The 25569-nt window shown below is 48.4% G+C and overlaps 1 protein-coding gene across 1 annotated transcript; it reads right to left on the reverse strand.

Annotated features, from left to right (window-relative positions):
* Positions 1-1462: 1462 nt before the first annotated feature.
* On the reverse strand, positions 1463-25318 carry LOC144265502 (acyl-CoA (8-3)-desaturase-like). Its single transcript, XM_077818135.1, has 12 exons — positions 25103-25318; positions 17280-17390; positions 16496-16693; positions 15294-15395; positions 14953-15081; positions 8763-8823; positions 7985-8061; positions 6484-6581; positions 6034-6130; positions 5384-5463; positions 4618-4743; positions 1463-3891 (listed from the first exon to the last, which is right to left on the reverse strand). Exons 1-12 carry the CDS (start codon positions 25316-25318, stop codon positions 3840-3842), a joined length of 1347 nt encoding a protein of 448 aa, XP_077674261.1. The 3' UTR covers positions 1463-3839.
* Between the last annotated feature and the right edge of the window lie 251 nt (positions 25319-25569).

Here is a 25569-nt window from a genome sequence, read left to right on the forward strand (position 1 = left end):
AAGGCAAATGGGACACTCCTCCATGGCCTACCCAAGAAGAAGGACTGCTGAAAGTACCTGAAGGGACAAAGGAACCAACCTGAAGGGAAAGGCAGGGGACAGTCCAGACTGAGACAGGGGTCCAGTCTGTAAGAAGAAATAACTAGAACTCTGAGCTACAGAAACTCTCCATCCTGCCTAATTCAACATTCAGGGTGAGAAATTACATTCTGTAACCTGTTTCTTTAATGAATCAAGCTTAGTTTGTGTGTTTTGTTTTATTTGCTTAGTAATCTGCTTTGTTCTGTTGGCTATCCCTTTAACCACTTAAAATCTGCCTTTTAGAGTTAATAAATTTGTTTTGTTTGTAACATTATCCAGTTTGTGCAATTCATATCTGGGGGGCAGGGGAGGGGGGAGAGAGAAGCTGTGCATATCTTTCTTCACATTGAGGAAGAGGGCGAATTTTTATGAGCTTGCACTGTGCAGATTCTTCTATACAGCACAAGACAATATACCTTTGGTCTGTACTCCAAGGGAGGTGGGCAACTGAGTGCTGGGACAAGTCTCTTAAACTCAGTCTTCCCAGAACTGATCTCAGTGTCTGTGTCTTTCTGCAGCTGGGCGTGACCCTGCCTGTGTGTGTGCTAGAGGAGGCTTAAGAGCCTGGCTCAGCAAGACAGGTTATAGGGGGCCCATTCTGGCAGAACAGGCAGGCTCAGTGGTATCTCAGCACATCAGGTGGCATCTTGAAGGGGAGCAACCCATCACAAGGTGAAATGTAATTCTGTCCTGAAGTGATTTAAGGTGGGAAGAGAGCCTCCCCTGGGTATACTGCCCAATGGACGAGAGAACTCCCTTCACAGATGTGTGAGGATTCTTCCAGATCCTGAGAACCTGGACAGGGAGTAGATGATCAGGGTAGAGCAGCCACAGACACTGCTGCTGCAGCATGGACAAATAGTTGTTCCCCTAAAGATTCCTTTGACTTGATGGATTCTATTTTAGTCTTTATAGGTTCATATTCTGCCCCCACCTCCAGATTATCTCAGCACCTACCAGGCACGCATTCAGCAATGTGACTAAATTCTGTCAGGTGTGATCTGTTTTCCCCCTCATCCTCACCCCAGGGGGAGAATGGTGTGTAGAGTTTTGTTCTGGTAGGGTGCGTTGGTTTGTGTAAAATGTACCTGCTGCTCTGTGTTTATGCTAGTGATGGCCAGGTTGAAGAAGTGCGCCTTGAACTTGGAGCAGAAGGTGGCAAGGTTTGTGATGGTCCTTAGCTCCTGCAGGAGGTTATTCCACAGTTGCAGACCAGCCCTCAGAAAGCCATGTTTCCTGCATAGATGAGATTTACTTTTATGATGGAAGGGATTGCGGAAGGCAGGGGGTTTCCTTACTAATCCCCCACATGGGGGAAAGTGATGGGAAAGAAAAGGGACAAAATAGGAGAAAACAACCACAGAAGCCCAGAGGATTTCTTTTAAATTTACACTCTTTATTCAACACTCCGGACCTATGATTTAATGGCAATTTAACTATTTCCATTAAACAAAAATGAATTCTCATCCCAGCCGTTGTCGAGGGTGAGGTGACACCGCCCACTTCACAGGCCCTCCAATCTTTTGGATGGTGGCCAGAGAGGGGAAGTTACATTTCTTTCCCAGTCCCCTTTAGATACTATGACCATGTCTACACCAGGAGTGCTTTGCTGGCATAATGACACACAGCAGTATACTCTCCTGGCAAAGCTTGCCATGTGTGGATACAGCTATACCAACAAAACTGTGCTTTGTAATGGCATAGCTTATTCCAGTCCCACCCTCCTCCCGCAGGCAAAACCAGCTATCTACGGAAAAGCAGTTTTGTTGGTATAGCTGTGTCTGCACTAGGGGCTTTGCTGGCACAGTTGTGCTGGTCAGAGGTCACCCCGCTTCTCGCCCCTGACACAGCTGTGCCAGCAGAAGTCTGTGCTGTATTCATGGCCTGAATCAGCTATTACCATAGTTGGGAAAAGTTGTCATAATGTTGTCTGGCTGCAGGAGCTACCACGGGAGCGAGGGGAGGGCAGGGAAGAGGGGATGAGTCCTTGCGTCACACTTGTCCATTTAAGAACTCCAGAGAGAGAAGGAAAGAGGCTGGACCCAAAACTTGGAGAGGGGAGGCTCAAACACAAAGAAATGATGGGGGCAGGCAGGGTGCGAGTGATCAAACTGCAACCTTTAGAAAGGTCACGCGAGATGCTACATCTGCTTTGGCAGTTGGGCTGTTTGGCCTTGTAGGTAGCGTCGGCAAAGGCCGTAAGGCTAATTAATACTCTGGCAGTGTTACAGTGAAGCGCATACCCCTTCAGAGCATGTCTTGGAGGCACATTACCTAATAGGGTACGTCTACACTGCAATCAGAGACCCATGGCATGGGTCTTGCAGGGAGGGTCTTGGAGCCTGGGCTCTCGCCTGAGCCCGAACCCCTATACTGCTATTTTTAGCCCCACAGCCCAAGCCCCCCCCGCACCCAAGTCAGCTGACTCAGTGCTGTGGGTTTTTTACTGCAGTGTAGACGTACATACCCATAGAGAACCAGAGGCACAACATGCTGGCCTGTGTTTGTGTGCGCACAATGCATGTCCCCCACTGCCCTCTGCTGGCTGGAATGTTAGACATGTTCAAGTGGAGTCCTGAACCCTAATGCCTCCACAGTGGAAGATTTGCCTGTAGCTCACATGGGAGCATCCTGTGCTTTTGATGCAAAAAATCCTGAGTTCTCTCCCTATTTACAAAGTCCTCAGCAGCCAAAGGGTGCAGTATAATAAGTGTGCACTCCCAAGGAGCCATGGATTGGTTATACAGTCTTCTTCTTCCTCATCTAAACTGCTGGGGGCACCATGGCAGCCAATCTGGGGGGACTAGAGGTTCCACTTGCATTAACGTCTATCTTTTTAGCGTATCAGTAACTGGTCCATCAACTTTTTCACTTTTAGAGTATGGCACTGTGGAAGCTACTCAGGCCATCTCCAGCAGAAGTTGCAATACGATAATTAACCCAGAGATCCAGGGGCTCACCAGTCCTACCTCTAAAAAAAAAAAAAAAAAACCACTCAAGGCATATATGTAGCAGCACTCTCACTGGACACAGCATGCCAAGCCCCCCACATCTAGGAAACAGCTCTTGCATCCCACCTGTGCCTGCTCTGTGGTTTGGTCTCTCTCTTCTCACACTCATCCCTACGAAGTAGTCTAAGCCCTTGCCTGGTGGTTTGGCCTTTCTTCTCTACCCCACGCCCCCAAGGTCTGGACACTTGGTTTACCATTCTTAAATGCACAAGGATGTTTAACAACATAGCCCCTACACAGGTTCTTCTCTTTCCCACACTTACAATTCTCCTTATTTCTCCCTCTTCCCACCACCTCAACTTCTACCTTCAGTGATCTCAGCCTGTCCCAGCTTCCTTGATTCTTTCACATGGGGAAGGAGCAGAGTAGGGGTTAGATACCAAGCTGCCAGGCATCTCAGAAATATTTATGTTAGATAAAAGGTTTCTCTCCTACAGACACAGCAAGTGAAATGTCACCAGACAGAAGGGCGTTAATTCCCAGACCTACAAGCTGCTCCTCCTTCCCGGCAAGTGGTCTCCTCCATTCTGATCCTCTCTATTATTCAGTACCAAAAAAGGAGGAGTAGGAGAAGCATGAGAAGGACTAAGAACAAACATCTTAGAAAAACCCCACACTCATTACTGGAATTAAGCTTGCCCAGCTCCACACCCCTGGCTCAGCCAGCTCTCTGTCCAGTGTCTTCATGGTGACCATCGTGGGAGGCAGCGAGGGTGGGGGAATACCTCTGTTTGGAGCTGCTGCTGCTTATTTATGTAGATAGGCATCGAGCCAGAGCTCCCCCGAATCCTTCAGAGAGCTGCAGGGATAGAGAGAGGGAGGCGGATTAGTTTAGAAACAAATGATGAAATGTGGCAGCACAGTGAGAGTAAAGATCAATAAAGCAAATTTGAGAAGGGGGGGGGCTGATGAAATCTAATGTAATATTCAAATCCCTTGTATGGAACACATCAGGGAGATGCTCAAAGACACAGTGATTCAGGCTACCGATCCTGGGAAAGACACAGGACAAGTCCCTATGGAGTCACGAGAGACGGCTGTATGATCCAAGGGTTAAAGCAAACAACCCAACAGGAGACAAAAAGGAAGGAAGCAAGCAAAGGAGACGACATGGTTAGGTAAGGTTTCAAGGCTATAAAAAAGACAAAGAAGGAATGAATGAGGCTTGGGACAGACCTGACTAGGAGACCCCACCCCGACATAATTCTACAGTGACAGCAATGGAGGCACCTGAGATGGGAGAAGAGGCTGCTGGCGGAGTGTTTTCCATCAGAGTGTCCACACTAGCTATCTGCAACTGACTGAAACCAGTGGCTAGATCTAAAAGGATCCATATCCCACTCTCAGTCCCATGAACCATCCAATCCTATTTCTACTGCATCTCTTCTGTTCCAGCTGTGGCCCTCCCACCCCACGTCCCTAGTGGACCTGCCCTCCCACAACGGGCACTGTCTTCCCACAAGGCCCAGCGTCCCCATCTTGTCAACAGCTATTGCACAACATTTTTACATTGACTGACACCTACTGCACAATGTCGCCAAAGGCAGTGAGTAGGGGCTTGCTCTGGTACTCGATGCCGTGCTTGGCACACAGGGACTTCACCAGGGGGGCCACCTTCCAGTAGTTGTGTCGAGGCATTGTGGGGAAAAGGCTGTGGAGAGAGAAGGGGGCTGATTCCATGAGATCTCATAGACTTTAAGGCCAGAAGGGACCATCAGGATCATCTAGTCTGACCTCCTGTGCAACGCAGGCCACAGAACCTCACCCCACCCCACCTCACTACTGTAATAGACCCATAACCTCTGGCTGAATTACTGAAGTCTTCAAATCATAATTTAAAGACTTCAGATTACAGAGAATCCACCATTTACACTAGTTGAAACCTGCCAGAGAGCTGGTCTCTCATTTAGTGCTTCACAGGCTTCCTGCCTCCCCTCAAGGAGCCAACCTCACAGGTGGCTTATTCTCACTTTGAATCTGGAATCAATTAGTGCCCTATAGTGTTCCCTTCTCACTATATTCAGTGCCTGTACTCACTGATACCCCATGCGGTTCCCATTCTATCTCCCTCAATGGGTGTAGTCACTGGTGCCCCAGAGAGTTCCTGCCTTTCCATCTGGTGCCCAATACAGTTTCCACTCCTCCTCCATGTCTTGTGCCCCATAGATTTCCTGCCCTTTCCTTTGTGCCTGTTTTCACTGATGCCGCACAGGCTCCCTTGCCCTCCCCTGGTGCCCATAGTGACTGGTGTTCCTTAGGATTCCTTCTCTCATCCCTGCACCCATACTCACTGGTGTTCAATCTGGAAGTTCAGGTGCCCGCTAAACCAGTCATTGAACAGAGACTGATGAACATTACACGTTGCCTGGAGCTGGGGGAGGAAGGGGAGCAGTGAGTGTTGTTCCATGAATGCTCATCTCTCATTTACCTGGACAGCAGGATAACCTGGTGCCACCCTCTCATCCTCACTCTCCTCTAGACTGAACAGACTAATCTGAGGACGGGGATGACAGCTCTTATTCCTGAGGACAGTGAGACCAGGCCTGGACATTCTGGGATATGGGATCAGAGTCCTAACCAATACGGAGCTGGTCTCACCAGCAGGATTAGGCCAAATCTGCCCTGACTCTCCTCTGTGGAGGCCTCCTCACCCTTACAGAAATGGGCACAGGATCAAGATACAAGAAGAAGGAAGGACATAGGAGTGTCTTGCACTGGGAGAGCTCCATGCAAAACCCCAGATCACCTGCAGTCACCATGTCACCCCCAATGAGTGCAGACTCCAACCCTATTACCACGAATTTCAGAGTGCTCACAATGCCTTTCCCTACTGAACCCTGTAACCCTCTACGGGCTCCCTGCTGACCCCTAGCATCTATAGCAAAGTGCCATCTGGTCTGGAATTTACACCCACAGCTCCCGGGGACGGAGACAGTCATACCTGAGTAGAGAACCAGTCCACATTCTTATCGTAATCGATGTGCATGGGGATGTGGTTCATTTGCGTCACCCAGACAAACCAGTTACTCTCTATGAGCCTGTGGAGACAAACACACACAAAGCAGTCACTCACCACATGCCCACCTAAGCCTATGAGAGCCAAGGAACAAACACTCTTCCTGGGCCAAAGCAGTTACTGCTTGATGAAACTTCTCCCATGGATTCCAACCAACCGGACAGCAAAAGGCCCACACAGGTGATGACACCACAGGGAAAATAATCTCCCCTGTCAGGTCATAGAAAGTCACAACGGGCAGAAGATTAGGGGGCAGTTAGGAAAAGAAGAGATGGGCAGGTTGGCTAGAGGACTAGAGAAGGGCAGAGCAGAGGGATTGATAAGAAACAGTTATGAGCTGAAGCAACCATAGGGGGGTAGTAGGGTGAGTGATACCTGACCAGAAGAAAGAGCCCCAGGAGCCCTTTCGCCCCCAGTAATGGCAAGTAGGTGAGGAAGAATCGGATGTAGAAGGTCAGCATCCAGGCCAGGTCCTGTCAGAGAGGAGACAGAGAGAAACCTGCATCGAGGCTGTAGATTACAGCCCTTGCCCACTGCCCTGCACTGGCAGCCCCAGAAACCGCCACTATAATTCACAGTCTTTATCTCCCTCCCCTCCCCTCCCCTAGCATGCGCCATCTGAAATGCAGCCCTGAAGACATCCACCCCTCCTTACTGCCCATATGCTTTAGCTCCACTTCGCTCCCTGGCACGTAATCAGCCTGACCTGGGCCATGTGCCAAAAGAAGGCGTACCCTGAAGGGCCATCTCTCGCTCACCTCCGATGCTAGGATGGGCAGCGAGGGCAGAAAGGAGAGACTCGGAAAGTGGAAGGGGAAAGCAGCAGCAGCTATAGACAGCTTTGTTCTGCCTCATTTCCCTCCCACCATTCCTTGTTCCTCTGCACTTTTCTGCGGGCTTTTCTCTGGTACTTATTCTCTTTCCTGCAATAATCCTCTCTCAGTTGCTTCTCTCCCCAGTCAAGACCCCCTTGCGCCTAAATCTCAGGTGAGAGCTCTTCCTTTTCTGCATTTGCCTCCCAACCCCCATTATCCCTCCTTGTCCCAGCATACCCCCCTACCATACTCCTGAAACACACACCCACCCATATTCTCCTTTGCCCGGTCCACTCTGTGCTGCTGGAGGACTGGGTTCTAGGCCATTTGGGAAGCCTGAACAGTGTAAAGGGGGGATAAAAAGAGAGCTTCTGGGGGCAGGGAGAAGTGGCAGATGAGGCCGGATCTCTGCTACAGGAACCTGGCGCTGCTCTGGGTGCTCTCTCATGCTGGGCTGTATAGCAGGAGCCTGGAGGCCCCACCACTGAAACTGGGTGCGGGAATTAGGAGAAAGGGGCCTTCCCCCCAAAAGAGAAAAATCTATTTTTTTTTTTAAATGTATTTGTCCCAGGCAGATGAGGCACTGAATTTCATTCTCAGCCCCTCTCATTTCTATTGCTTTCCTTCCCGCTCCCCTCAGCTTTCAATGGTTTTCCCCCTCAGGCAGCCACAAACCAACCACTGGTTTGATGTGACATTTGATGGTCAGGCTCCATAGAGCTGCACCAACCCCACAACATGAGGGGAAGGCCCCAGAAACCCTTGCTGACTGACCACCATCGGTGCACAGCAGCAGAGCCCAGATAACTCCCTTTGTTACCACAGTTCTCACAGACTGAGAAGCACATGCATTAGGGGGAAGACACCCGCTCTCTTCTTCTGTCAAAGGATTAGGCACCAGTCATACACCCATCCACTGTGTCATAGTGAGACATGGTGACCAGCCACTCCACACTCAGGACTCCTCCCTCTGACTTTTCAGTCCCAGCTCCTCACACTGAACCTTATTCAGAAAACTAGGGGGAGGCACCGCAGGATCTGGCAAAATTGGACATACTCACCACCCACTGTCTGCGCTGCACTGCAAAGTAGAATATGTACCACTGGAAGTAGAGGGGCACCAGGGCTGGGGGTCCAACTAGAGAAGAGAAAAGAAGAATGCAGAGACATGAAGCAGGTAATCATATTCCAAAGGAATTAATTCGGAGGGTTCTGGTGATTCATAGAATATTAGGGTTGGAAGGGACCTCAGGAGGTCATCTAGTCCAACCCCCTGCTCAAAGCAGGGCAAACACCAACTAAATCATCCCAGCCAGGGCTTTGTCAAGCTGGGCCTTAATAACCTCTAAGGATGGAGATTCCACCACCTCCCTAAGTAACCCATTTCAGGGCTTCACCACTCTCCTAGTGAAAAAGTTTTTCCTAATATCCAACCTAGACTTCCCCCACTGCAACTTGAGACAATTGCTCCTTGTTCTGTCATCTTCCACCACTGAGAACTGTCGAGCTCCATCCTCTTTGGAACCCCCCTTCAGGTAGTTGAAGGCTGCTATCAAATCCCCCCTCACTCTTCTCTTCTGCAGACTAAATAAGCCCAGTTCCCTCAGCCTCTTCTCGTAAGTCATGTGCCCCAGCCTCCTAATCATTTTCATTGCCCTCCGCTGGACTCTCTCCAATTTGTCCACATCCTTTCTGCAGTGGGGGGGTCCCAAAACTGGATGCAATACTCCAGATGTGGCCTCACCAGTGCCGAATAGAGGGGAATAATCACTTCCCTCGATCTGCTGGCAATGCTCCTACTAATGATTGCTGGTACTGCATGGGAGTGGAGATACTCACTTATGAAGAAGTACTTATGCTGATGGTTGTAAGGCATGAACTTCTTCTTCTTCATCCCGAGCTGTGAAAGGAAAAGGGATCACGGCAGGTTACCTGGGCTACAGAGACACTTATACAAGCACTTCGATCACCCTCCCTGAGAGGGAGGCTCAAAAATCCCCTACCAACTCCATCAGGAGAAATGTCTGCATAAATACCTCCCAGAGACAGGCATTAACAGGAACCCGCCAGCCGTCTCTTCATACCTGGGTCCCCCACAGCACTACTTCACCTTATTTTATATCTTCTAAAGGGACCCCTCCCCACTGCCTCTGATGCACAACTGCCTAGTCTAGGCCCTTGAAATGTGAATTCTGACCTGCACAACAAGCTGTTCCCCAGTAGGGGGAGCTGGAACCACTTCACAAATGTGACTCCATTTATTACTATGACCAAGACCAAGGTTTTGTCTTATCACAAGTCCTCTCAAGAGACCATTGAGCTGATAAGAGCCACACAGACAAACAGTGGTACTCTACTGAATAATACACCCAACAGCAGGCCATATGCTCAGGTTTCTCTGTGCTCTCAGGGTTAACTCACACCAGCCTGTTAACCAAGAGGAGAAGAAAGCGAAGTTGGGAAACAACCCACACCCAAACCTCTCCAAGATCCTCACCATCACCCAATCCATATCCTTCAATTCAGAGACAGTGGGGCTCAGAAAACAGGAATGCTCTGATGGGTACGCTAAGTTGTTAATGTGTGCAGTGTTGTTGCAGCCATGTGGGTCCCAGGATATTAGAGAGACAAGATGGGCGAGATAATATCTTTTAGTGGACCAACTTCTGTTGATGAAAGAGATACGCTTTTGAGCTACAAAGGGACCTGAAGAAGAGCTCTGGTGTAGCTCAAAAGCTTCTCTCTTTCAACAACAGAAGTTGGTCCAATAAAAGATATTACCTTACCCACCTTGTCTCTCTCAGTTAGTAAGACAGATCTGTAGCAGGCCCTGATTAGAGCTGTCACCTTTGTAGAGAAGGGATGGACGGTCCTACTCTGCTCTACCCTGCCTCCACTGAAAGAATGAAAATCAGCAAAATGGCTCCATGTGGATGATACTAATCCAGAAAGCTCCCTTCACTCTGGCATGCACAAAAGGTCCCACCACATGGTCACAAGAGAGTGCTTATCACCTGGATAATACAGATAAGCCAACAGACTGAACAGTAACTGAATTTTGCCTTCAGTAATGCTCTGGAATGAACAAGCAGCAGGGTCCTGGATCTGGGATGGATTCATCTTCACCACCAACAATACTCACGTGAGTAGTCCTGTTGAAGCCAATGGGACTACTCATGTGCATAAAATTAAGCACATGCCGGACTGCGGCCTTACTCCCCACTGTAACTTGCTATTGGTTGCAGAAGCTGGCAATATCTAGGCAGGCTGCCTTCTAGAACAGCTGCTTAATACAGTTCCTAGAACTGGAAAAATGCATGTGGTACAAAGCATAATTCACATGCTATGCAAAAATACAGAAACCAAAATAAAACACAATGCTATTAATATATGTGGCAGTGTTTAGAACACCCACCCATATCAGCCTCCAAAGCAGAGACAGATAACCACCTAGACTGTAGCTCATCTCCATGGAAACAAGGATGAATAGATTTTCCTATCTTGGAGACACTTGATTTTCAGTGCCCTATGTACAGATAAGTGAGACCATATCACCGCCATCGTCAAACAACTCCACTAGCTCCCCATAAGCCAGGGGTGGGCAAACTTTTTGGCCCGAGGGCCACAACTGGGTATGGAAATTGTATGGCAGGCCATGAACGCTCACAAAATTGGGGGTTGGGGTGCGGGAGGAAATGAGGGCTCCAGCTGGGGGTGCAAGCTCTGGGGTGGGGCTGAGTGGTTGGGAATGCAGGAGGGTGCTCCGGGCTGGGACCGAGGGGTTCGGAGGGCGGGAGGGGAATTAGGGCTTGAGCAGGAGGTTTGGGTGTGGGAGGGGGTCAGGGCTGCAGGCTCCAGGGGGCGTTTACCTCAAGCAGCTCCCAGAAGCAGCAGCATATCCCCCCTCCGGCTCCTACGCGGAGGCGCGGCCAGGCAGCTCTGCATGCTGCCCTGTCCGCAGGCGCCGCCTCAGCAGCTCCCATCAGCCGTGGTTCCCGGGCAATGGGAGCTGTGGGGGCCACACTTGGGGTGGGGGCAGCATGCAGATCCCCCTGGCTGCCCCTACGCGTAGGAGCCAGAGGGAGGACATGCCGCTGTTTTCAGAAGCCAGGCGGAGTGGGGCAAACCCCAATCCTGCTCCCCGGCGGGAGCTCGAGGGCCAGATTAAAACATCTGCAGGGCCGGATGCGGCCCTCGGGCCGTAGTTTGCCCACCCCTGTCATAAGCACAATCACAGAATCATAGAAACGTAAGGCTGGAAGTAACTTGGACAGGTCATCTAGTCCAGCCCCTCACACTAATGCAGGACCAAGTGTACCTAGACCATCCCCAACAGGTGTTTGCCTAACCTGTTCTTAAAAACCTCCAATGATGGAGATTCCACAACCTTCTTGGGTAATCTGTTCCAGTGCTTAACTATAAAGTTTTTCCTAATATCTAACTTAAATCTCCCTTGCTGCAAACTAAGCTGATTACTTCTTGTCCTAGCCTTGGAGGACATGGCGAACAATTAATCGCTGTCCTCTTTATAACAGCCCTTAAAACATTTGAAGACTTATGTTCCCCCTTAGCCTTCTCTTCTTTAGACTCCACATGCCCAGGGTTTTTTTTAACCTTTTGTCAGATTTTTCTAAACCTCATATAATTTTTGTTGCTCTGCTCTGGACTCTCTCCAATTTGTCTACATCTTTCTCAAAGTGTGGTGCCTAGATCAGGACACAATACTCCACTTGAGGCCTCACCGGTGCCGAGCAGAGTGAAAGACTTACTTCACAAGTCTTCCATATGACACTCCTGGTAATACATCCCAAAATGATATTGGCCTTTTTCCCCCAACAGCATCACACTGTTGACTCATATTCAATTTGAGATCCATTATAACCTCCAGAATCTTTTCTCCAGTACTGCTGCCTAGCCACTTATTTCTCATTTTGTATTTGTGCATTTAATTCTTCCTTCCTAAGTGTAGTACTTTGCATTTGTCTTTATTGAATTTCATCTTACTGATTTCAGACCAATTCTCCAATTCATCAAGATCATTTTGAATTCTAATCCTGTCCTCCAAAGAACTTACAACCTCTCCCAGCTTGGTGTCATCTGCAAATTTCATAAGCATACTCTCCATGCCATTATCCCAGCCATTAATGAACATACTGAATAGTACCAATACAGACCCCTGCAGCACCCCACTGGATATGCCCTACCAGTTTGACAATGAGCCACTGCTACCTTTTTTTTGCCTCTGTTTTCACTAACAAGGTCAGCTCCCAGACTGCTGCGCTGGGCATCACAAAATGGGGAAGAGATGGCCAGCCCTCTGTGGAAATAGAGGTGGTTAGGGACTATTTAGAAAAGCTGGACGTGCACAAGTCCATGGGGCCGGACGAGTTGCATCCGAGAGTGCTGAAGGAATTGGCGGCTGTGATTGCAGAGCCATTGGCCATTATCTTTGAAAACTCGTGGCGAACCGGGGAAGTCCCGGATGACTGGAAAAAGGCTAATGTAGTGCCAATCTTTAAAAAAGGGAAGAAGGAGGATCCTGGGAACTACAGGCCAGTCAGCCTCACCTCAGTCCCTGGAAAAATCATGGAGCAGGTCCTCAAGGAATCAATCTTGAAGTACTTGCATGAGAGGAAAGTGATCAGGAACAGCCAGCATGGATTCACCAAGGGAAGGTCATGCCTGACTAATCTAATCGCCTTTTATGATGAGATTACTGGTTCTGTGGATGAAGGGAAAGCAGTGGATGTATTGTTTCTTGACTTTAGCAAAGCTTTTGACACGGTCTCCCACAGTATTCTTGTCAGCAAGTTAAGGAAGTATGGGCTGGATGAATGCACTATAAGGTGGGTAGAAAGCTGGCTACATTGTCGGGCTCAACGGGTAGTGATCAATGGCTCCATGTCTAGTTGGCAGCCGGTATCAAGTGGAGTGCCCCAAGGGTCGGTCCTGGGGCCGGTTTTGTTCAATATCTTCATAAATGATCTGGAGGATGGTGTGGATTGCACTCTCAGCAAATTTGCGGATGATACTAAACTGGGAGGAGTGGTAGATACGCTGGAGGGGAGGGATAGGATACAGAAGGACCTAGACAAATTGGAGGATTGGGCCAAAAGAAATCTGATGAGGTTCAATAAGGATAAGTGCAGGGTCCTGCACTTAGGATGGAAGAATCCAATGCACCGCTACAGACTAGGGACCGAATGGCTAGGCAGCAGTTCTGCGGAAAAGGACCTAGGGGTGACAGTGGACGAGAAGCTGGATATGAGTCAGCAGTGTGCCCTTGTTGCCAAGAAGGCCAATGGCATTTTGGGATGTATAAGTAGGGGCATAGCGAGCAGATCGAGGGACGTGATCGTTCCCCTCTATTCAACATTGGTGAGGCCTCATCTGGAGTACTGTGTCCAGTTTTGGGCCTCACACTACAAGAAGGATGTGGATAAATTGGAAAGAGTCCAGCGAAGGGCAACAAAAATGATTAGGGGTCTAGAACACATGACTTATGAGGAGAGGCTGAGGGAGCTGGGATTGTTTAGCCTGCAGAAGAGAAGAATGAGGGGGGATTTGATAGCTGCTTTCAACTACCTGAAAGGGGGTTCCAAAGAGGATGGCTCTAGACTGTTCTCAATGGTAGCAGATGACAGAACGAGGAGTAATGGTCTCAAGTTGTAGTGGGGGAGGTTTAGATTGGATATTAGGAAAAACTTTTTCACTAAGAGGGTGGTGAAACACTGGAATGCGTTACCTAGGGAGGTGGTAGAATCTCCTTCCTTAGAGGTTTTTAAGGTCAGGCTTGACAAAGCCCTGGCTGGGATGATTTAACTGGGAATTGGTCCTGCTTCGAGCAGGGGGTTGGACTAGATGACCTTCAGGGGTCCCTTCCAACCCCGATATTCTATGATTCTATACCTCCTTTTTGAGAATGGTCTTTTAACCAGTTCTGCGCCCATCTTATAGTAACTTCATCAAGACCATATCCCTATCTTATGAGAATATCATGGTGGGACTGTGTTAAAACATTACTAAAGTCCAGATATATCGAATGCACTGTTTCCCTGCACTGACTAGGCCAATAATTCCTCAGTTCCAGGGAAAAAAATCAGAAAGTCTGAGCCAGTTACTATATTCATTTGGGTTTATGTTTTAAAAAATGCAAATGCCAAAACCATTTCTGGAAGTGTTACACCAGGGATGTATTTGCACTCCAGCTGGGACTAATTCCAAATCTCACTGAAATTCACTGAGAGATTCCCATTGATTCCAGCACTGAGTCCAGCACTGAATTAGCTAGTGTTTTGGCTGAAATGCATAGGAATCTTGATCCACTCTTGTATGCAAGATGGTGTTTCACTTCCTGGAGCATTAAAATTAGCCAAGCTAATCTAAAAATTAACAAAACAAGCAACTTGTACCCATATCTTGTCACAGCCCTCCTCGACCTGAGGAAATGAATACTGCTTTATAATCACGAATCAATCTTTAACACATTCTAAAACATAGCCAAAAAAGCAACTTTTAATGAAGTTTAACTGTATGGAAAGTTTAAAGAAGTTGTAACAAGCTGTTTGGAGCTGGGGAAGACAAAGTAATGTTAAATATAAGACAACATTTCAAATCTGGGTAATTTTTATACTGATTCAAAAGCAGTTTAATGAACTTTCTCTCTGTTACTCTGAAACCTGACTAAAGCTGGACATTTTCAGGCTAAACCAATTTTCCAAGTCAAAGTTATACCAGGACAAAAAAATAATGGAAACTGGTTGCAACCACAGCTACAGGGAGGTTACTGCCACTCCATGATCTCTCACTTCCTCGTCCTCTCTCTCTCTCAGGAAACTGGATTTTAAGCAAGAGGTCCGTCCCTCCCAACTCCTTCCCAGAATGCCTGAAATACAGAGGCAGCCCAGCTGTTCTGCAGCTCTGCATCATAGTGTTCTCCCCAACTTTATGCTGCTTCCTGACTTTGGATCTTTTTAATGTTGCATCGTTCCAGTGACCCAACTTGCCCCCAGACATCCCTCAGACTCACCTCCACAGACAGTGTCTTTCCCAAAGCAAAAAATAAGGGGTGCATGTTAACATCAGGGTCCTTGCGGAAACAGTTGGGTTTGGCATGGTGCTGGAAGTGCAGATGATTCCACCAGCTGGCCGGTGCACCCTGCAGGAACAAATGTGACCAGAGGATTCAAACATCAATGCTGCCAAAAATAAGTCAACTCCTCCAACACTTATTCACCCATTCCCCAGAGCTGCACCACATTCCCCTCCCTGTCAAGTTTAGGGAACAAGATCCTTCTTGAACCCATGGGGCTCCCTTGCTCATGAGTCCTGTTGAAACTCTGGCGATTGCTCTTAGCACTGAACACTTACTTTCAGATGGCCAATCACAAACTTGTGAACCAAGTGGTTCCATTTGGATTTGCTGAACACCGAGAGATGCCCGAAATCATGCTGGAGCCACCCAGCCTGGGCCTGGAAAACAAAAGGAATCACTGAGAAAAAAGCCAGAGTTTAGTGAGCTTCTGCAACAGTGTTCATTCTCCACACATACAGTCATAGGAACAACACTCCTGCTCTCCTGACTGTTGACCTCAAGCAGCGGAGAGCCCCCTGTACTGGTCACAAGGAGATATTTCCATTCTCTACACACAGTCCCAAACATCACTCCCTCACTATACTGCCACTAGACTCCAGCCCAGACCGGGTGAGGTTACAGAGCGCTGGAGAGTTGTTTATGTGGAGAAGGAGGGGCCAGGAAGAAAAGGCTATGGAACTAAGAATCAGGGCATTTATTCTCTTCAAACTGGTCGGAGCACCGTAACAAAGTAGCCTTTGATGAGAAGCCTGCCTCCTCCCAGTGTTTGCAATTCCAGAGGGACCACCTGGGCAGAGGAGGAACAGCTGGGGCTTTCAGAGCTGCTATGTCCTCAGCTCCAGTGCACTATGTGTTCCCATGGGAGCACAAGGAGGGCATGGCTACTGCCTAGTGTCTCTCAAAGTTCATACAAAACAGAGCAGAGTACAGCCTTGTTTCCACTATAGCAAGACGTCCGGGACCAATGACGCGCTCTAGCAGACTATGGGGAGGAGATACGTAGGATACCAGTTCTAACTCCGCTCACTCAAAAAGCACGCGTCAAGGGGCTGCGTTCCCCCCTCCCGCCCCCCAGACCCTAGGAAGGAGGGGGCTGGAATTCTCGTGAGCCTGCCACATCCAGAGCTTCTGCTGTATTTCCAACAGCTCCTCCTCCTAAGAGAGGCTGAGTCTAAAATAGCTGGGAGCTTCCCACCACCATTGCTCCTCCCTTCCAGCTCCTGCTGTTAAGACACGCAAGGAATGGAGAAGCTGTGAGCTCTCCACGTCCGGAACTCTTCACAGTATCTCCTGCTGGGAGAGACCAGAAATGGAGTCGCATTCAGCTCCCCACCCCCAGCATTCCTGAAGCATTTTCAAGTTTATCTTTCCTTGGCTCACCAAGTAAAAGAGCATCAGAGGTACTGACAGAAGCACCCGGGGATATGTCATTGGTCCCGAGTTTGTGGAAGTACAGGATGATCCCTAAGCAGTATACCTGGACGGTGCCTAGCAGCAATGCAGAGAAAAGGAAAGGCAGCAAGGATGACCCAAAGTACCAGATGGTGAGCCAGGCGGCAGCATCCAGCAGCAGAATGTGCAGGAGAAGCAGGAAGAAGAAGAGGTGGTTGGGGTTGAGGAGTCCCATCCTCTCGACGGTGGTGCGCAGCTCCCGGAAGTCCTCTACCAGCAATTTCTGCAGGGAGACCCAACATTCAGCACTCTCCCATGGGTGTGCAGGACAGCAGCCTCGGGAGCCCTGGGAACTCCAGAGGGGTCACTGCAGCAGGAGTGGAAAGCTGGAGTTCCCTCCGAGGCAGTAGCTGTGACATCAGGGAAAGTACGCAGCTCACATGCTATGACGCTTGGGCAGGTGAAGGGTCTCTGTGACACCGGGGAGAGCCTATGGCTGACTAGATCTGCCCTTCTCATTCCCACCCTCAGGTGAGGGTCACTAGGACACCAAAGGGATCCCCTGGTCCGTAAGAGCTGCCCTCTCCCGTCTGCGTCCCTGTATCACTGAGGGGAGCCTGCAGCTAACATGTTCTGCTCCCCGCCTGATGAGTGTTGCAGTAACACAGGAGGGAACCTGTGACCAACAGGCCCTGTTTTTCTAGCTGGTATTGCCGGACACCAAGCGGAAGCCTCAAACAGGCATGATTCTAAGATGGTCATGTGATTTACCATTTACTGGAAGTCCTGGTTGCCAGTAAATGAGCGATATCAGCACATCCCCACTGCTGCCGCAATCCATCCCAACATCCGTCTTTTACGACACTCACGTTTTTGCTGGGCTCAAAGCTGGGTTGCTCCGATGCCAGTTCCCCAATCAACAGCGAGTTCATGTACTTTCTCACCAGAGCCTTGTCAAGGTGGAATGCCCTGAAGGGATCCTGAAATACAGACAAGAGGATCGGGTGAGATAAATCACACACTGGGGCAGGGGAGCAGACAAGATGCTTCGTGAACATCCCCAGTCTAGCAGAAAGTAATCCAGTGGTGGAGCTACTGGACCCTTCTTCTTTCCCTGCCCAACAGCGATCTCTTCAAAGCCAGAACAGACAGCTTGCAGTAGGAGCTCTCTGCCACTTTCTAGCTAGATATTTCTAATGCATGTCACCATGGTATCTGGGCCCTCTTCCTCCGTACCTCTGAATCAGAAGTCTTTCCTTTCCTGTCCAACCCATAACATGACTCCTTGACCCCATTCTCTTCTACCTCCTGTTTCCTCTCATTTCTCTCCTTTTGTGCAACGCCAGCCATTCCCTCTCCTGGCTCCAACCCCTCCACTTTCAAAATATAAACTTATATGCCCTCTTCTGCACTCCACCTGGTTCTCTAACACCCCATTTCCCTCTCTCCTTTGCCTCTAACCATTCCAAGCAATGGTTTATTCCCATTCCCTCCGTTTCCCACACTTCCAGCTGGGCTAAGGGCAGGCAGCAAAGCTTATGCTGCAGTCGCTCCCCCTGATCACAGGAACTGCTGCGACATCTCCAACGGGCATTGCTAGTTTCGATGCTCTGCACTCTCCCTACTGGGCTAACCAGCATGGTCCATCCACCGCAAAGGGCTGGAAGCAGAGTGCTGCCTCGTTGACCTGCAGAATGGGTGCACAAGAGCTAGTGGAGAAACAGGCTGGGGATTGGGGCAACTGGAGGGTAGGGACAGGACTGGGCTGGCTGAATTGAAAAGGTTAATCAGGTGAAGGAGGAGGGTTGGGGAGGTTCCCCCAATTTTACCCCAGGTTCTGCCACTCACTGCAAACAAAACCCCCAGGCTCTTCCAGGCTCGTCCCCACTGACAATCTCCCACAAAAAGAAAAGGAGTACTTGTGGCACCTTAGAGACTAACCAATTTATTTGAGCATGAGCTTTCGTGAGCTACAGCTCACTTCATCAGGAACATCTCACAGCTTCCCTGTTTACTACTGCTCCCACTCCAGCTGCCTTTGGTTTCCTCAGATGCCTCCCCCACCATTACTGAGCCGTCTGTGTAATAAGCTCCTGACTCCTCCAACACCTGTGCACTGCTGCTTGGGAGAGCCCTGCAAGGGAAATCAGTGACTTCTTGTCACTTGGGAAAATCGTCAATCACTTAGCAGATCTGTGTTCCCTCTGCCCTCTCTGGGAAAGCGTGGCCCCAACCAAGCAAGTCAGGGTTTATATACCTGTATCACTATAGTCACAGTCCAACTTGCTTTAGATTCCAAACCCACTGGAGGGGGCGCACATGTTAGTTTGGTGCCTCACCCCCATTAAAAGTCTCCCGCTTTGTTTGATGTTACATTTCCTCTCCCCGTGTCTGTCCAAGCACTGAAGTTACAGTCTTCCCAGGACTAAGTTTGCTTTCTCTTTTCAAGGGAATCCCTGCCCCCACTCCTGGTTTTCTTTGTTTCCAGTACATTGCTCAGCACTGCATGTGCCCACATGGCATTGTGTTCTTTTGCAAAGTGCTGGCCCTTTAAATGGCACCTAGCCAGGAACAAACAGTTTTCAAATGTGGCTGATGCAGCCATTTCCAGCTCAGCCTTGTTGTATTTAATCAGGAAGGGGAGAGGGCATCCGCTCAGCCCAGGCTTACCTCAACAGGGGAGAGGGAGAGAGGTATTTCCATCTCTGTTCTCCTATTGGAAGAGGGAGAATAAGGGGGTGGTACATGGGCAGACCAGGAGCCGGTGGTACCACAAGTTCAGACCAATCACTACAATGGTGGTTGTACAACCTGGCAGTTAAGTCTCAAGGGAGAGGGGGTAGGGGATTGTGATGGGGCTTTAATGCACCTTCTGAGAAGCATGGTAATGAGGCAGCAAGCCACACATTTAAAGGGGAAGTGCTTTTCCTTTGCTTTTGTTTTTTCTAGGAGTCTGATTTTGGATTTCCAGTATAGAAATATCCAAAAAAGCTGGAATTCACTCCAGCTCAGCAAAAAGAACAGGAGGACTTGTGGCACCTTAGAAACTAACAAATTTATTAGAGCATAAGCTTTCGTGGGCTACAGCCCACTTCATCCGATGCATAGAATGGAACATATAGTAAGATAGATAGATACACATACAGATAAGTTGGAAGTTACCAACTGTGAGAGGCTAATTAGTTAAGATGAGCTATTATCAGCAGGAGAAAAAAAACTTCTGTAGTGATCATCAAGATGGCCCATTTAGACAGTTGACAAGAAGGTGTGAGGATACTTAACTTAAGGAAATAGATTGAATATGTGTAATGACCCAGCCACTCCCAGTCTTTATTTAAACCCAAGTTAATGGTAACTAGTTTGCATATTAATTCAAGCTCAGCAGTTTCTCCTTGGAGTCTGTTTTTGAAGCTTTTCTGTTGCAAAATTGCCACCCTTAAATCTTTTACTGAGTGGCCAGAGAGGTTGAAGTGTTCTCCTACTGGTTTTTGAATGTTATGATTCCTGATGTCAGATTTGTGTCCATTTATTCTTTTGCATAAAGACTGTCCGGTTTGGCCAACGTACATGGCAGAGGGGCATTGCTGGCACATGATGGCATATATCACATTGGTAGATGTGCAGGTGAACGAGCCCCTGATGGTGTGGCTGATGTGATTAGGTCCTAATATGTGGACAGGGTTCGCACCAGGCTTTGTTGCAAGGATAGGTTCCTGGGTTAGTGTTTTTGTTTTGTGGTGTGTAGTTGCTGGTGAGTATTTGCTTCAGGTTGGGGGGCTGTCTCTAAGCCAGGACTGGTCTGTCTCCCAAGATCTGTGAGAGTGAGGGATCATTTTTCAAGATAGGTTGTAAATCTTTGATGATGCGCTGGAGAGGTTTTATTTGGGGGCTGAAGGTGACAGCTAGTGGCGTTCTGTTATTTTCTTTGTTAGGCCTGTCCTGTAGTAGGTGACTTCTGTTTTTTCACTTCAGCAGGTGGGTATTGTAGTTTTCAGAATGCTTGATAGAGATCTTGTAGGTTAGTCTCTAAGGTGCCACAAGTACTCCTGTTCTTTTTGCAGATACAGACTAATACGGCTGCTACTCTGAAACTCCAGCTCAGCTACTTCAGAGGTGAGCAATTCTGTTTCACCCCGTTGTAGATACTCTCTGAAGATAAGAAAGTGTAACACTTGTTGTGTGTCACAGTTCGGGGCAACTGCTCCCATATTCCCTCCATATGGTTCAGCAAGGGCATCCCACTCTAGGCTTCTGGCTCCTCAGCCTTGCCTCTCTTGAGTGGAAACCTGCTTCTCTCTCCCTTCTGAACAGGTATTTCCAGGCTGAACAGTTCCCTACCTACACTGTGTTATTCCCCAGCAAGGCGGACTGCCTCAACAGGCCAGGGTCTGTGCTTTGTTTTCTCTTCAGAGACTAATAGCAGGGCAATTGCGAACAGTTATGAGTTACCACACAGCTCTTTCTAAGCAAGCACTTTAATTCTTAAGGGCAAAGCATTACAGAGAGAACATATTTTAAAACAATAGAAGAACCTACAAGCAGGATAATATGCTTGCCAGAGATCACCCCAATTCCAACATGGGCTCTGGGAGGTTAACAGTCCTTCAGACCCCTCCCAGCAGTTGGCCAATGGTTTCAGGTTTATAACACCCTTTCCTCAGAACAAGAACCCAAGTTTTAGGGCCTCAGTGGACCAAAGACCTCCCAACCCTCTCCTAAGGATTGGGGACCCCCTTGGATAAGAGGGCCTGGCCATTTGCTGGATCAGAAAGAAGCTCCAAGTCAGTTTTAACTCAGGCCATTTAACCATAAGTCCTTTCTTTGTTTGTTGAGCTCTGGAGAATCCAGTTTATGCGAACCTCATCAGGGAGGGGTGCTTCTCTGGAGATGTTATAACCTGAACACCTTTGACTAATCATCCCTCCCTGCTTTTCTCAGTTCCTGGAGGAGCTGTATTTACTCTTCCTGGGAAAATACATATAATACACAATGATATATATACACCACTCATTTAATACAATGGACTCCAAAGATATTAAACACAATTCAATAACATAAGATTTAACTCAGTTCAATAAGGTTTGTGAAGGCTATTGCAGGATATTATCATATCTGTCACAGTTTGTTCCCCGGGTCTGTTAATACCAGATAGCACATAAATCCAACACTAGGTGCCTATGACCCTTATGACTGACCCATTTCTCAGACACTCCTTCACTGGAACAGTGCTTAAAATGGATAGAATTGTCATGATCTTGTGGAGGTTGTGAAGGTCTGCACACTGCCTTAGGCTGCTGGTTATGCCCATATTGTGCAGCTCTAGAAGACACTGGGTCCCAAATTCTATTCCTACCCCGGTCAGTGTCTGGGATTAAAAGGGACGTAATGAAATTGAAATGTCGTCAATCACAATAAGTTAAGAGTAGTTTCAGGTACTATGTCTGCCCCTGAGTCCATGTGCCAAACTTTGTGGTTTACAACCACAACATCCTAATTTTTTAAAAAGTTTTTCTCTCCCCATGTCTAAAAGACTCAGGCAGCCAACAGAGAGAAACTGACTACACAGAGAAAGAGTAAATATGATCTGACTACCCAGGTAGGTGCTACCAAATAAGTACATTTTTCCAGTCCTAGTAATCTTAGTTATTGTTTCTTGTAAAAGTAGCAAAGAAAACATTTTCGGACAGCAGAGTGATTTTTAGGTTGACAGTATCCTTTAATAATACTCTGCAATTATATAGCTCTTTGCAAACACTGGGCTAGATTTTCAAAGGTAGAGGAATATAATGGTGCACACACATTTGCACGTTTAATTTACTCAGGCAAATACTTGATGTGTACCTTATATGCACAAGTCAAGTATTTGTATACGCAGCATATGCAGATGTGGCCTGACTGTCCGTGTATGAATGCACGTGTGCAAGAGTGCACATCTAACCTTGAAAATTGGGCACATTATGGAGATTGCATTTGAAAATCTTCCAGTGTTGCCTTAGATAGTTTTACCTCCTGTGAACAGCTGTTTATACCCACCACAATATCTTGTGCTTAGTACAGACAATACAGTAGAACCTCAGAGTTACGAACAGCTCAGCAATGGAGGTCGTTCGTAACTCTGAAATGTTCATAACTCTCAATAAAACGTTATGGTGGTTCTTCCAAAAGTTTACAACTGAACGTTGACTTAACACAGCTTTGAAACTTTACTATGCAGAAGAAAAATGCTGCTTTCCCCTTGTTTTTTCAGTAGTTTACATTTAACACAGTACTTTAATGTATTTGCTGTTTGTTTGTTTGTTTTTTGTCTCCGCTGCTGCCTTATTGTGTACTTCTGGTTCCAAATAAGGCGTGTGGTCGACTGGTCAGTTCGTAACTCTGGTGTTCATAACTCTGAGCTTCTACTGTACCTAATAACACTGAAAATACTGATCTTACCTAAAACAATTGACAAGTGATGTGCTCTTACACTATGTCTGTAGTTATGAAGTACTAGGTATTTTTCATTATCTCCTTTTTATAGATGAGGAAACTGCAGCTGAGAAAGGTTAAGACCCAAGGACCTGACTCAAGGCCCTTAGAGAGGTTAAGACCCAAGGCCCTGACCATGCAAGCACTTACCTCAATGGGACTACTCAGCTGAATAAAATTAAATGCGCAGAAGTGTTTACAGGTTCAGAGTCATCATTTTCAAAAGTGTTCACTAATTTTGTATGCCTAATTTGAAGACAACTTAAACAGATGGATACCAGTAGGCACCCTCAGTCAAAAATGTTGGCCTTAACCTTTCTAAGCCTGAGTTTCCAAACATGTAAAATGTAATATCCACATGTGGCTGTGCAAATTTTAAATTCAGTATTTTTTTGGGTTGTTCTCTCTGGCAGAAGTTCTCATTGCCACTTCTCAGGCCCAGAGAGTTAAATTGCATTATTTGGGCTGGGCATGTTGTAGTCTACTGGATCAGGAATGGAGCAGGCAATTAAAATTGCTTTGAGTTTCCTCATATCTCACAGCAAAAAAACGGTCTTCTGAAATCTTTACAAACTTCACAGTTTGTGGGTCTACAAAAACCACACAAAGTGAACTAGTGAAAAATCTTACGCGTGAAAATCTTTTTACCACTTTCACCCAGCCCAAGTCCCTACCCTCTGCTGTCAGCTGCCCCGATTGAGATGTCTTGGGACAGCTGACAGTTGGGGTGCACACAGCCAGGGCGTACATGCAAAAATAGGTACCATGCTTTAACAAAGTAGCCATTTATGTGCTGGCCAGTAAACCCCAGAAACCATATGTGGAGTGGACAGACAAGTGATCTCATGAAGCATAATGGGCATAAGTCAGCTTGTGCATGTTTAAAGTGAAAGATCAGCAGCGCAGGGATTTTGGTCTCTGTCTAGCATAAGTTACCTAAATACCAAGTACATCTACACTGCTATATAAAAAATAAATCAGAATTAAAATCCAGGAAAGCAGATGCACTTTAGAGACCCAGTACACCAAAGCGGTTAAGCAAGTGCTTAAATTTTAAGTGTGTGAGCAAACTCGTTGATTTCATGCTTAAAGATAAGCATATGCTTAAGTGCTTTACTAGATTGGGGCCTAAGTGAGGGAGCTGAGGATAATACTGACAGCAATACCCTTGTAAGGCTAAACAAGAAAACCCCATCTCTCCAAATTATTTCTTCCCTGCTGAATCTACATGTTCAGCAACATGCTACCAGGACTCTTGAACAGGACTTTTCTGGTGGGGCCTTCCCTTCACCTTTCATATCAACCTCCAGCTAGAAGATATATGGTAAATTTACAAGTCCAGTGCTAAACATGCTGTGATCTGCTTTTTACCTCACACCGCAGCTTCAAAATCTCTGATTCATAATCAGAATTACACAATAAGTCAAGCTACCACTTCAACAGAGGTAAGCAGATCCCACTACTTCTCTCCCTCTCCCCATTAGTGCATCCCCTTGCCACCAGTAGGGCACATGTTCTACACAACCTGCTCTTTCTTCTTCGTCTTACTACAGACTTTCCGGATCCCCATCGCCATACAGCTGCTCCAGAGAGCCCCTTCCCCAGACTCTCAGTCAGGTACATAGGAGAACTTGGACCACACAGTCATCCTGCTGGCCTTTACCGGGATCTCTGTGTGGGGACTAGTGCTGCTCACAGAACGGTGGAGGTATCACATCACCTGCACAGGGCTTCAGAGGGCAGGTGGCCCTTTGGAACTGGCCTCACTCGGGTGTTCCGCCATCTGTGCCCCATACACACGCCATGCTGCGCCTTTCTCCCCTGGGTTGCTCCCTCCATTCCTCTCATTTCCTGGCACTGCCTCTGGATACAGCCCTTTGATTTTTCCAACATACAGCCCTCCACCCCCACTACAGGGAATAAAATCCCTGCAGTTGAATCCTTTCTTGCCCTCTCCCCCTCACATAACATTTAGCTGGTGCCTAGTACCACCCCTCCCGTTAGCTCGCCCCCCAGGCTCTGCCACCTCCCATCCCGGCTGCCCCTGCTGCTCTCCCCAGCCCTTGCCACACACACCTCCCCAGGGCGTGCAGACACCGCAAAGCAGGGCACAGCCTCCGTGCGACCCCCAATCAGCGTCCGCGATGACCCGCCTGCCCCAGCCTCAGGGCGGGGCTCAGCGCGGCCCGGGGAAGAAGGGGGACCCGCCAGCCCCGGCCCTCACCGTGGCGTCTTGCCCGGCGTAGTGACTGATGACTCGGGCGCCCCCCGGGTGCCGCCGGTAGAACTGGCTGATGTCATAGACCTTCCTGTCGATCACCAGCCACCGCTCCTGCTGCGGGTGCCCCCGGCCCGTGCGGAGCCCGATCTCCTCCCAGGTGAAGCGCCGCGGGGAGGAGCCCGCCGGCTCCGGCTCCGGCTCCGGCTCCGGCTCCTCCATCCCCGCCTGCTGCTGCCGCCGAGCTCAGCCCGGCTCTGCCACTTCAGCCCGCCCCCGTTCTCCGCCGGAGCGCGAGCGGCGCAGCCCAGCCCCCGGGACACGCCCCCTCAGAGCTCATTGGCTAGCTCGCTCCTCCAGCCCCACCCATTAGAGAGCGCATTGGGTCATCTCTTCCCTAGCCCCGCCCCCACCACCGCCCCGCCGAGAGCTCATTGGCTGCATTCCGGCACATTGGCGCCCATCGTGCAAAG

Source organism: Eretmochelys imbricata, chromosome 6 (genome assembly GCF_965152235.1).
Source record: "Eretmochelys imbricata isolate rEreImb1 chromosome 6, rEreImb1.hap1, whole genome shotgun sequence".
Taxonomy (NCBI): domain Eukaryota; kingdom Metazoa; phylum Chordata; order Testudines; family Cheloniidae; genus Eretmochelys; species Eretmochelys imbricata.